This window comes from Hypomesus nipponensis, chromosome 15, assembly GCF_054491055.1.
Source record: "Hypomesus nipponensis isolate SF chromosome 15, ASM5449105v1, whole genome shotgun sequence".
NCBI classification, from domain to species: domain Eukaryota; kingdom Metazoa; phylum Chordata; class Actinopteri; order Osmeriformes; family Osmeridae; genus Hypomesus; species Hypomesus nipponensis.
The window spans coordinates 17,376,980-17,390,000 of record NC_140375.1 but is presented as its reverse complement, the minus strand read 5'-3'; the positions used below and the strand labels follow the sequence as shown (position 1 = coordinate 17,390,000).

The following is a 13,021-nucleotide window of genomic DNA, read 5'->3' as shown; positions in this document are numbered from 1 at the left end:
TGCAGAACGCTGTCCTGCTCTGTGGATGAGAGCTGTTTTGACATGCAGAACGCTGTCCTGCTCTGTGGATGAGAGCTGTTTTGACATGCAGAACGCTGTCCTGCTCTGTGGATGAGAGCTGTTTTGACATGCAGAACGCTGTCCTGCTCTGTGGATGAGAGCTGTTTTGACATGCAGAACGCTGTCCTGCTCTGTGGATGAGAGCTGTTTTGACATGCAGAACGCTGTCCTGCTCTGTGGATGAGAGCTGTTTTGACATGCAGAACGCTGTCCTGCTCTGTGGATGAGAGCTGTTTTGACATGCAGAACGCTGTCCTGCTCTGTGGATGAGAGCTGTTTTGACATGCAGAACGCTGTCCTGCTCTGTGGATGAGAGCTGTTTTGACATGCAGAACGCTGTCCTGCTCTGTGGATGAGAGCTGTTTTGACATGCAGAACGCTGTCCTGCTCTGTGGATGAGAGCTGTTTTGACATGCAGAACGCTGTCCTGCTCTGTGGATGAGAGCTGTTTTGACATGCAGAACGCTGTCCTGCTCTGTGGATGAGAGCTGTTTTGACATGCAGAACGCTGTCCTGCTCTGTGGATGAGAGCTGTTTTGACATGCAGAACGCTGTCCTGCTCTGTGGATGAGAGCTGTTTTGACATGCAGAACGCTGTCCTGCTCTGTGGATGAGAGCTGTTTTGACATGCAGAACGCTGTCCTGCTCTGTGGATGAGAGCTGTTTTGACATGCAGAACGATGTCCTGCTCTGTGGATGAGAGCTGTTTTGACATGCAGAACGCTGTCCTGCTCTGTGGATGAGAGCTGTTTTGACATGCAGAACGCTGTCCTGCTCTGTGGATGAGAGCTGTTTTGACATGCAGAACGCTGTCCTGCTCTGTGGATGAGAGCTGTTTTGACATGCAGAACGATGTCCTGCTCTGTGGATGAGAGCTGTTTTGACATGCAGAACGCTGTCCTGCTCTGTGGATGAGAGCTGTTTTGACATGCAGAACGCTGTCCTGCTCTGTGGATGAGAGCTGTTTTGACATGCAGAACGCTGTCCTGCTCTGTGGATGAGAGCTGTTTTGACATGCAGAACGCTGTCCTGCTCTGTGGATGAGAGCTGTTTTGACATGCAGAACGCTGTCCTGCTCTGTGGATGAGAGCTGTTTTGACATGCAGAACGCTGTCCTGCTCTGTGGATGAGAGCTGTTTTGACATGCAGAACGCTGTCCTGCTCTGTGGATGAGAGCTGTTTTGACATGCAGAACGCTGTCCTGCTCTGTGGATGAGAGCTGTTTTGACATGCAGAACGCTGTCCTGCTCTGTGGATGAGAGCTGTTTTGACATGCAGAACGCTGTCCTGCTCTGTGGATGAGAGCTGTTTTGACATGCAGAACGCTGTCCTGCTCTGTGGATGAGAGCTGTTTTGACATGCAGAACGCTGTCCTGCTCTGTGGATGAGAGCTGTTTTGACATGCAGAACGCTGTCCTGCTCTGTGGATGAGAGCTGTTTTGACATGCAGAACGCTGTCCTGCTCTGTGGATGAGAGCTGTTTTGACATGCAGAACGCTGTCCTGCTCTGTGGATGAGAGCTGTTTTGACATGCAGAACGCTGTGTGTGTCTGGAGTGTGGTCCCACCTCCTCTGTGTGTTGTCCCTGCAGTGTGCCCTCCCGGCTCGTTCGGCCCGGGCTGCAGCCAGGCCTGCCAGTGCCCTGGGAGGCGCCAGCGGTGCCATCCTGCCACCGGGACGTGTACCTGCATACCTGGTTACTACGGAAACCGCTGTGAACTGAGTAAGATTTACTTTTTTGTATTTTGGCGCAAGTTGACACTGAGGCTCTGAATTGACCGAATGTTGTCTGACCGAATGTCTCTCTCTCTCTCTCTCTCTCTCTCTCTCTCTCTCTCACCAGAGTGTCGAGCGGGGACGTACGGGCTGAGGTGTAAGTCCCGGTGCAGGTGCACCAACGGGGGGCGCTGTGACCCCCACACAGGGTCCTGCCAGTGCCCACCAGGCTACACAGGGGCCACCTGCAGCTCAGGTGGGTCGGCACCCCAGAGTGTCTGTCTGCCACATGACGCCTCCTGTCAGGTACATATGTCTGAAGATTGTGTGGTTTTAACACAGGTTGTCCAGCCGGGCATTATGGGAAGGACTGTGCCCGGCTGTGCAGCTGTGAGGAGGGAGGACAGTGCCACCCAGTGACTGGGACGTGTATCTGCGCCCCAGGCACCACCGGATTGTCCTGTCAGCACGGTAATTACCTTCCCCCTCCCACCCCTCCCACAGAGAGCCCTGAGTGTTTCAGACGTAAATCTACTGGAAACAGGCGATGAACTCATCAGAAATGAAGGCTCTGATTGGCAACTGGGAAACCGTCCAAGATAAGGAGGGTGAATGTTCAGATGGGTGTTTAGTTAGAGAACTCTCCTTTTCCTCCGTCTAAGGAGGTACAGGGCATGGGGACAAAAGCAACCTTTGCTCTCTAATCTCCCTGTTTATCACACACCAGTGCGGACGGGGTTTTCCATCTCAGACGATGTTCTCTTAAGAGCGTACATCACCGCGCAGCTCTCTGAGGAAGCTCTGCTTGTGTTCGTGTGTTGAATGTTTACAGAGACTGATAAGTAACAGCTTTTCTGTGTTCCGTGTAGATGGAACTGGCGGAGAAATAAATAAATAAACGCAGGAGAATCAAAGGGATTCGCTTACTGTTTTTCCAATCTAAATTACCCTAAAACATGATTGTACTTTTATATCTCTGCCAAATGAGGCCACTTTGCCATCTTACTAATGAACTACTGCTTAAATAAACGTGTGTGTGGCATGTGTGTAAACGTGTGTGTGTGTGTGTGGCATGTGTGTAAACGTGTGCAGTACGGTTTTTGTGCATCCGTCTGTGGGTGTGTCAGAGTTGAGCTTTGTGGTGGAGCTGTTGAGCTCAGGGAAGAGCAGTTCTGTGACGTGACCCAGCATTGATCTGTTCCTCCAGCGTGCCCTAGGGGGCGCTATGGTCTGAAGTGCAAACACAAGTGCAGCTGTCAGAACGGGGCGCTGTGTGACCCCAGGGACGGGACCTGCAGGTGTGGACTGGGCTGGACCGGAGACCGCTGTGACACGGGTAAGAGGACACACACATACATACATACATACATACATACATACATACATACATACATACATACATACATACATACATACATACATACATACATACATACATACATACATATTCTGTTCCTGTGTGTTTCTCCAGTGTGTTTCTGCTCCTGTAAGAACAGTGTGTGTTTCTGCTCCTGGTTGCAGCCTGTGTCCAGGCAAGGTATGGAGCTGACTGTGAGCTGGCCTGTCCTTGCCAGAACAACGGAACATGTGATCGTTTTACCGGCAGGTGCAGCTGTCCTGCAGGGTTCTACGGCCCTACCTGCGATCACCGTGAGTATCACAGACCTCAAAAGAAATAAACCACCTGTGATAATCGAGAAATACAGATTCCTCATGTTTAATAATTTTTTTTTTTAAGAAGGAAAAGATGCTTGAGTGTTTTGAACATCAAAACTCCTGTCTGCTTTCTTGACCCTCCTGGGGCGGTGTGGTCACCATGGTGACGGTGTGCTCCATCTTCACGTCTTCAGAGTGTCCTCCTGGTCTGTTTGGCCTCAACTGTTCCCTCACATGTGACTGCAGGAGAGGACTCACATGTCATCATGTGACAGGAATTTGCCATTGCCCCCTGGGTTACCATGGCTCCCGGTGTGAGAAACGTGAGTTAAAGGGATTGGTCGGAGAGCCTCTGGTGTGATGGATAGATGTTCCTGTGCGTGGTCACAGTTCTTGGCACGTCACTACGTTCTCTTCCTGGTTACGATGTGGACGTTCTGTGGGTTTACGCACCATGCAAGCAAATCAGCACGATCACAACATGTGTATAGTTAAGTTGAAACGTGTGTGTGTGTGTGAGGGAGTGTTGAGCCGGGAGGCGGGGTTACTTGATGGGAGACAGGTGCTTCCTGGTTGGCACAGACAGTTTCATGCATTCCTGTTGTCTCTGGTGGCCTCCAGCCAGTGGGGGGCGCTCTGGCACAGCGGGGGGGGCTAATGCCTACTTCAGCCCCAGCAGGAGGGCACTGTGCACACATGGCAACCACAGACTTCTCTCTCTGTGTGTGTTTGTGTCTGTGTGTGTGTGTGTGTGTGTGTGTGTGTGTGTGTAGGATGTGAGGCAGGCAGCTTTGGGAAGGACTGTCAGCAGGCCTGTGAGTGTGTTGGGGAGGCGTGGTGTCATGCAGCTTCAGGGCAGTGTCTGTGCCCACCAGGAAAGACAGGAGCCACATGTCAACACGGTACTGGATTCACACACACACACACACACACACACATTCACACAATGCAGTCACAAGATTAAAACAGATCCAGAGGTTTTACTACATCTAGGTAATCCAAGTCTGTTTGTCGTTTTCTTGTCTCATGGCCTCCTTTCTTTCTATTACTTGTCCTCTCTCTCTCTCTCTCTCTCTCTCTCTCTCTCTCTCTTTCTCTTTCTCTTTCTCTTTCTCTTTCTCTTTCTCTTTCTCTCTCTCTCAGACTGTCAGAGGGGTTATTTTGGCCCTGGCTGCTCCCTGCAGTGTCAGTGTTCCCAGCATGCTCAGTGTGATGTGCGTACTGGTCACTGTCAGTGCCCCCCCGCCTGGCTGGGTTCCCTCTGCACTGAAGGTATCCACTCTCCTCCCCACCTGTACCTAGCCTAAACTCTCCCCTTACCCCCCGCTCCCCTCTCCTCTGGGGTGGTGTGTGGAGCTGCCAGTCTTAGTGAGGTACTGTTTCAGTGTGTGTGTGTGTGAAGCTGGCAGCTCCAGGGACCTCCCTGTCTCTCTCAATAGTCTCTTCCACTTCTGACAGTTATTTTAATGTGACCCTGGCAGGGAGTCTGAATTGAAGCTGTCTCCTGTAGCCCTCCACCCCTCTGCCCCATGCCCAGCTCACTGGAGACGGGGGTAAGCATCTACTCCACCAGACCAGGAACATATGCTTTTCATTTTGCCAAGGTGCCAAACTCCCTTTTTGTCGGCCTCTTATATTTCAGGAGTGATTCCTGCTCCAGTCTCTCCTAGGCCCGCATGGCTGCTGTGGACACACAACCCTAACCACACCCACCCTACCCCCCCACCACACCCACCCTACCCCCCCACCACACCCACCCTACCCCCCCACCACACCCACCCTACCCTAACACCACACCCACCCTACCCCCCCACCACACCCACCCTACCCCCCCACCACACCCACCCTACCGCCCCAACACACCCACCCTACCCCCCCAACACCACCCTACCCCCCCAACACACCCACCCTACCCCCCCACCACACCCACCCTACCCCCCCAACACACCCACCCTACCGCCCCAACACACCCACCCTACCCCCCCACCACACCCATCCTACCCCCCCACCACACCCACCCTACCCCCCCACCACACCCACCCTACCCCCCCACCACACCCACCCTACCGCCCCACCACCACCACACCCACCCTACCCCCCCACCACACCCACCCTACCCCCCCACCACACCCACCCTACCCCCCCAACACACCCACCCTACCCCCCCAACACACCCACCCTACCCCCCACCACACCCACCCTACCCTAACACCACACCCACCCTACCCCCCCAACACACCCACCCTACCCCCCCAACACACCCACCCTACCCCCCACCACACCCACCCTACCCTAACACCACACCCACCCTACCCCCCCAACACACCCACCCTACCCCCCCAACACACCCACCCTACCCCCCACCACACCCACCCTACCCTAACACCACACCCACCCTACCCCCCCAACACACCCACCCTACCCCCCCACCACACCCACCCTACCCCCCCACCACACCCACCCTACCCCCCCAACACACCCACCCTACCCCCCCACCACACCCACCCTACCCCCCCAACACACCCACCCTACCCCCCCACCACACCCACCCTACCCCCCCAACACACCCACCCTACCCCCCCAACACACCCACCCTACCCCCCCACCACACCCACCCTACCCCCCCAACACCACCACACCCACCCTACCCCCCCACCACACCCACCCTACCCTAACACCACACCCACCCTACCGCCCCAACACACCCACCCTACCCCCCCAACACCACCCCCCCAACACCACACTACCCCCCCACCCCCCCAACACCACCACACCCACCCTACCGCCCCAACACCACACTACCCCCCCCACCCCCCCCCCCCACCCCCCAGGTAGTAGCCTCCTCTGCACCCTCTAGTCCCATCTGAGTTATTGTGTTTTACATTCACTAAATGTCTACTTGTTAAATATTGTTAATATATTTATGTTTTCATGTGTAAGGTTCGGCTCAGCAAGATCGCTACAGCTTCAGTATAAAGCTCGGATCTTTGTGCTGTTAAATCATTGACTTGTTCAGAAACACCTTCAAATCTCAGTTGTCTATGCCTATAGTGTACTGTCAATAAGGATGGGGCTGACTATTCTGTTTCACACCTCAGGACATCACTGCTAAACTGTACTGTACCTTACGTACTCTCAATGGTGCTGTTTGAATTCATGTAGGAGTAAAGAATTTCAGTTTTTACTAAAAAACTAAACGTCTTTCTCCGTTTGTCCCTTGGGGGAGGGGGGGAAAGGGGCAGATAATTGGGGGGGTAGTGTAGCATGGTATCGGCTCCTGTGATACTAGAGAGGGGGGGGGGGTGAAGAGAAGGGCAGTGGGGGGGGGGGGGGGGGGGGGCGGCTGTCCCAGAGAAGTGACAGAGCACCAGGCGAAGAACACACGGCACATCACACAGCAGGGTCATCAGCCAATGAAGCGCTGCCTACCTGCTGACACCTGTCAAAAGTGGGAGGGCAACGTAAGTGGAATGGTGTGATTGGTGGTTGTGGCGGGAGTGGGGGGGGGGGGGTGGGTAGGGTGGGGTGGAGAGGGTCACTGGCTTGGGGGGGGCATCCCAGAGGCATTTCTCAAGCTCAGCGGAGCGTCCATCTGGCCCCTGGGAGGGCAGGTGTGTGAGCCCAGCCGCCCAGGACCGGGGTGGGGGAGCCTGGGCTGAGTGATGGCCGTCCAGGGCCGGGGTGGAGGAGGAGGACGTGGGGCTGGCTGATGGATGGGGCGCTGCTCAGCCCGGCTGCTCAGCCCGGCCTCGTGTTGTGACAAGCAACAGATGTTCACCAATAATGTTTATCAGCCAGACCTTCCTCCTAAGATGACACACACCTGTTTCCAGTCAAACATCTCACAAAGCCCATCCATCCGCTCAGCTATGGGTGGCCGCTAAGCCGACGTGCGCACACACACACGTGCACATGCTTACTCGCGCGCACACACACACACACACACACTCACTTCAGACCTGCTCTGTGGTGCTGCACAGGGCCAGGGCCGGGCCGGGCCGGGCCAGGCTGAGCCAGGCTAAAACAGTGAGGGCATGCTGGGAGTAGGCTGGGTTATCTGGTATTAAGGGGAGCGAGAGGGAGGCAGGAAACTAGCAATGAAATAGTCCGTTTCAAGGTAAGATTGCATCTGTGGTACTTTTTCTCTGTAATTAGCCAGAACTCGAAGCAAAATGATTCTATCACAGCAGTGTCTGACGTCCACAGCCTCTCTCCCACTCTGCCAACCCCCTCTGAGGCATGCTGTTTGAACTTCTGGTGACAAAGCTGGCGGCTCTGATAAAGGACCAGGGAGGAAATCATTTCAGCACGTCTTGCACCATTTGTCTGGTAGTTGGCTAGAAAAATAAATAGCAAAGACCAGGCTGCTAAAAGATGAATATCTGAGAACTCTCCCACACTCGCGAGTGTAAACACGCCGAAAAGCCGTCTTTAGTTTACTTCTCTCGTTCAGTCTAACAGTGTGTCAGTGTGGGGATTTAGCAGAACTATAAATCCAGCAGCCTTAACTCGAGGTGTCCAATGTACAGCAAGGACTAGTATTACCTTATTAACTCATTCAATTCATCCATTTAAGTTAATTTGCAATGTGAATTGTAATGTCTTCGGACACACAAAGACGGATTTTCTATTCCACGTGTGAACGCGATACGTTCACTACTGGATGATACTCAACATGTAGATGATTGAAACCCAAATGACGACCTTTATTCAGACCCATTTAAACATTCTGCAATTGATGATGCAAGCGCTAACTAGTGATTGGATGTTTTTTTTTGTAGCATCAAGGAGAGTTGAGTTCAACAACAGCCTCGTGGCTGTTCCACTGCCACGCCTTTCTGGTTAGATTTGTTGTAAGTAAACCATATCATGACCACTCCTCAGAGCGGCTGGGTCCATCAATAACAGTTACCGCCTAGAATCACCAGGGGACAATAACACAGTCTTTAATGAAAGCAGGGAAGAGATTTGTCCTGTCTGTCCCTGGTACTGAAGGAGGAGGAGGGAGGGGGGGGGGAGGAGGTGTCACCAAGATTGGAAACACAGCTAAAAGTTGATGTGATGATTTGTGTAGTTCCCCCTATTGAGGCTGTGCTTGGTGCCAGCTGAGGGTCTCTTCAGACTTCCCTTCCCGCCTCCCTCCTCACCAATGTTTCCCCTGGCATTCCAGCCAGCAACGGTGCCAAGCCAATCACCCTGAGAGCCAGCTGTGTGTGCCCTCTGGGGTGTGATGTGTCTGTGTGTGTGTGTGTGGGGGGGGGGGGCAGGGTGTGTGTGAGCCTGGCAGGCTGGGTGGGTGGTGGCGGAGCTGGTGGGCGGGGCCATAACGAGGCCTGGTGGATTCTGTACTTCTGCCAGCTGTCCCATTAGCTGAGTGCCTCCCAGCCCCGGGCACAGCTGCCCGCAATGCCCACCCACCCAACCACACACACACACACACACACACACACACACACACACACACACACACACACACACGGACAATCCTAATCCTAAAACATATTTTATAAAGATCAAGGAAATGGTTTGTTAACTGGAAACCATGGACACATTTTCTTCTGCTTCTCATGCTGTAATCCTGTCAGGAGCTCATTGTGGGGCTCCCAGTGCTTGTGCTGCCAGCTCGATCCTCACAGAAGCCTTTGTGTGGATCGCCAGGCTAATATGCGAAAAACTTGTGAAAGCATGTGGCTTAAGAGTGAGAACGCATGGACACCCTGCTATGCGCCGTTAATCCACACCGATCGAATACCAAAGAGACCCAACGCCTGTGTTGTCCTCACAGTCGGACCCAAAACACACTGTCCCGTCAATGGAGACACTTCTTTTATTCATCATTTGGTGTAAATGTAACACAAGGACAGTTCCAGTGCGTTCTGCCAGGGAGCGTTGAGCACTGAGAAGTAGCTCCAGCAGGGGTGGAATGAACCGGCATCCTGATGTCCCACTGACCAGACAGGCTGACCGACACAGCTTGGTCTGTCCTCGTCACACACACTCCATTACAGTCCTGTTCTCCTGGGGTTGACCCCTGCTGACCTCATCAGCCCTGCTCGCCCCCACTCTGACCTCATCAAAGATGGACATCCTACAGCGCCCGTGGACTGAACCAACACGCAACAAAAACCTCCCATCCATTAAGATGCCAGGAGCACTGTAAGTAAGCAGCAACCCCCCCTCCCTCCCAGGCCCTCGTGGACAATACAGTCAGGGCCCCAGTCACAATCTCCGCCCACACAGCCTGGCGGTGATGGAGGGGTGCTGACAGGGTTAGGGGGGCCAGCTGTGGGACGGAGCCCTCATTGAGCTGTTGAGCGATGAGCCAGGTCATCACATCACTCCACCTCATCCATCATGCCACACAAACGCCCCACACAAAGAGACACAGTCCTGTCTCAAGTCCCGACGCATTCAGACCCTCTCCTCCGCTCCCGACGCATTCAGACCCTCTCCTCCGCTCCCGACGCATTCAGACCCTCTCCTCCGCTCCCGACGCATTCAGACCCTCTCCTCCGCTCCCGACGCATTCAGACCCTCTCCTCCGCTCCCTGACTCTGTGTGTTTGCCAAAGAGCATCAGCATTTCTAATGTGTATTTCGCTTTGTGCACTGGGAGCTGTTCGCTTTGCACCCTGGGAGCTGTTCGCTTTGCACCCTGGGAGCTGTTCGCTTTGCACCCTGGGAGCTGTTCGCTTTGCACCCTGGGAGCTGTAGGAAGAGGATTCAGGTGGCTGTTCTACTCATGGTGGGAGGGAGACATCATAGATGTGACAGAGAGAGAGGGGAGAGAGACAGAGGAGAGAGAGGGGAGAGAGAGAGAGGAGAGAGAGGGGAGAGAGACAGAGGAGAGAGAGACAGAGGGGAGAGAGACAGAGGAGAGAGAGAGAGACAGAGGAGAGAGAGAGAGACAGAGGAGAGAGAGAGAGACAGAGGGGAGAGAGACAGAGGAGAGAGAGGGGAGAGAGACAGAGGAGAAAGAGGGGAGAGAGACAGAGGAGAGAGAGAGAGACAGAGGAGAGAGAGAGAGACAGAGGAGAGAGAGAGAGACAGAGGAGAGAGAGGAGAGAGAGAGGGGAGAGAGACAGAGGAGAGAGAGGGGAGAGAGACAGAGGAGAAAGAGGGGAGAGAGACAGAGGAGAGAGAGAGAGACAGAGGAGAGAGAGAGAGACAGAGGAGAGAGAGGGGAGAGAGACAGAGGAGAGAGAGAGCGACAGAGGAGAGAGAGAGCGACAAAGAGAGAAAGACAGACACGAGAGAGTAAAGAGAGAGACGGAGAGGGAAGAGGAGGAAAGCGAGAAGAAACGTAGTAAAGCAACAAGGCGGGAGACGAGAGAGAGCGCACTACAGTTGGAGATTAACAGAGAGGAAGCGAAAGCCACAGAGACATGTAGGGACATTCATAGAGCAGAAGTACTTTGTAGTCCTTTATTTCTTAGTTGCTCCTCCCACAGTATTGAATTGAAATGCATTACAGTTACATTGTAGAAAGCATAAACAAAGTACCTCAACTTGCTGATTACTTTTTAAAACGGATTATAAACAAAACAACAACGACAAAAAACAACAATCTGGTCCCTCAAAATGGATCAACGTATATAATCTGTTATTTCTTATAGGTCTGGCACAAGGGATTAACATGGACTCAACACCACACAAGCTTGCAGACAACCGTAGAAAACGTCAGACTTTGATCTAATCAGACCAATCATGCTTTAATGAAGAAATGATGCCATTTTTATTTGATCATTCTTTATAAGGATTTTTCATTTTCTTACATTTGAATCAGTTCATTTTCATACAAAAAAAAACTAGTTAATATCTATGCATGGACCTGTTTCATTAGAAGAATAAGAGAGAATGGTGTTTAATACTATCCGGCACTCAGACATATTCTACAAACCCCACAGAACTCTGGAGCGGGCTCCGTCTAAGTCCTCTGTACAGAGGGGAGAGCAGTACTATTCAGTAAACAAACTACAGTTTGCCAAGAAATAAATACAATTCTCAACGTACAACAGCAACAACAACAACACCGACATAAAAAAAGAAAAAAAAAAGAATCATGATTGTCTAAAAAAATGAAAGACACACAAAGATGGAGTCGCTAACAACTAGCATTTAGGCTATGTAGTGGTATGATAGGCTGCCTACTGTGAGGGTGGACTGAAGAGGGAGGCCTTGTGGGGGTTTAAAGAACGACAATACATCTCAGTACTTGCTACTCAGTAAAAAAAACGTGGTTTTCTTCCACTAAAAAGACAATCTATTTATATCTTTTCACAGATAGCACAGGTGGGCAGGATGGAGAGCAGTTGACAGTCTTGTGTGCAGTGCTTGGATTGTGCAGACAGCACCTCGGCAAAATAACAGGCAATGTAGAAGGCTGGTCTGGTCACTGGTTTTTAAACTATTTTCTTTCTTTTAGATCTTTAGAGACTGTAACCGTGGTGATGTTGTGAATGCCCTTGTGTCTGAAGCTGAGGAGGGACTTTCATGTGAACCCCGGCTGCAATTCAACCCCACCTTTCCAAACATCTTAACAAAGTATACTATCTCTAGGGCCAGCTTTGCTTCTCCCGGGGGCTTCGGGAGGTTAGATGACGAGGGGCAGGGTTAAGGAAACAGTGGGTCACTCTGAACTAGGTGTTCAAATGCAACCGCTAACACAAGTCTAGTGGCCCTGCCTCTTCCTATTGGATAAAAGACGCTTCAGACACGTAGCATGTGGTTCCCTCCATCCCCCCTGTCCAACAGCTGCCTTTGCTGTGCAAAACATAGAAACTCAAACAGAATAAATACAGCTATTATTATTCAGCATTATTATTGTCATTGTTATCATCACTATCATCATTGTCAATATTAACGAAGGTAACCGGATGTAACGGTGGTGGGCTGTTTGGGCGGCGCGGGTCTGGGGCGACCCTGCTAGCGAGTAAGGCATTCTGCTCAGCAGTCTCTGATGAGCCAGGCTCCACAGGCCCTGCTGCCGGCCCAGGGGGCTCCCAGTGCCATAGGTCGGGGTCAGAAGGGGGCTATCATACATGGCTGAGGGACTGGATGGCGCTGGACTCGGCGGCAGCACGGGCCAGGCTGTGCCACATGCTGGCAGGGGAGTGGGAGGCGGGGTGGAGGGCGTCTTTGTCGGCCAGGGAGAGCATCATGGCGTAGGCCTGGAGGGGTGGAGGGGACAGGGGTTAGACCACAACACACACAGACAGACAGGTTCACACACACAGACAGGTACACAGACAGACACACACACACACAGACAGGTTCACACACACAGACAGGTACACGCACACACAGACAGGTACACAGACAGATACACACACACACACACACACAGACAGGTTCACACACACAGACAGGTACACAAACACACAGACAGGTACACACACAGACAGGTACACAGACAGACAGACACACACACACACACAGACAGGTTCACAGACAGACACAAACAGGTACACCACAGACAGACAGACAGGTTCACAGACAGACACACACACACAGACAGGTACACACAGACAGGTACACACACAGACACACACACACACACACACACACACAGACAGACACACACACACACA

The 13,021-nt window shown here is 52.5% G+C and overlaps 2 protein-coding genes across 11 annotated transcripts in view; one reads left to right on the top strand and one right to left on the bottom strand.

The window, feature by feature from the left end:
- The window catches only part of egfem1 (EGF-like and EMI domain containing 1), a 30,733-nt gene extending 25,691 nt beyond the window's left edge, over window positions 1-5,042 (top strand). Inside the window, exons 21-29 of the mRNA XM_084674812.1 lie at window positions 1,652-1,783; window positions 1,904-2,032; window positions 2,119-2,247; window positions 2,984-3,112; window positions 3,298-3,426; window positions 3,627-3,755; window positions 4,206-4,334; window positions 4,576-4,704; window positions 4,914-5,042. Of these exons, the coding sequence (XP_084530938.1) occupies window positions 1,652-1,783; window positions 1,904-2,032; window positions 2,119-2,247; window positions 2,984-3,112; window positions 3,298-3,426; window positions 3,627-3,755; window positions 4,206-4,334; window positions 4,576-4,704; window positions 4,914-4,927 (1,049 nt within the window). The 3' untranslated portion in view covers window positions 4,928-5,042. The remainder of the gene's footprint in view (window positions 1-1,651; window positions 1,784-1,903; window positions 2,033-2,118; window positions 2,248-2,983; window positions 3,113-3,297; window positions 3,427-3,626; window positions 3,756-4,205; window positions 4,335-4,575; window positions 4,705-4,913) is intronic.
- A 5,800-nt stretch (window positions 5,043-10,842) lies between these two features.
- Window positions 10,843-13,021, bottom strand: part of mecom (MDS1 and EVI1 complex locus) — a 114,750-nt gene continuing 112,571 nt past the window's right edge. For all 10 annotated transcript variants that reach the window (XM_084674379.1, XM_084674376.1, XM_084674377.1 and 7 more), the window contains one exon: window positions 10,843-12,601. In XM_084674379.1, the coding sequence (XP_084530505.1) occupies window positions 12,467-12,601 (135 nt within the window). In that variant the 3' untranslated portion in view covers window positions 10,843-12,466. The remainder of the gene's footprint in view (window positions 12,602-13,021) is intronic.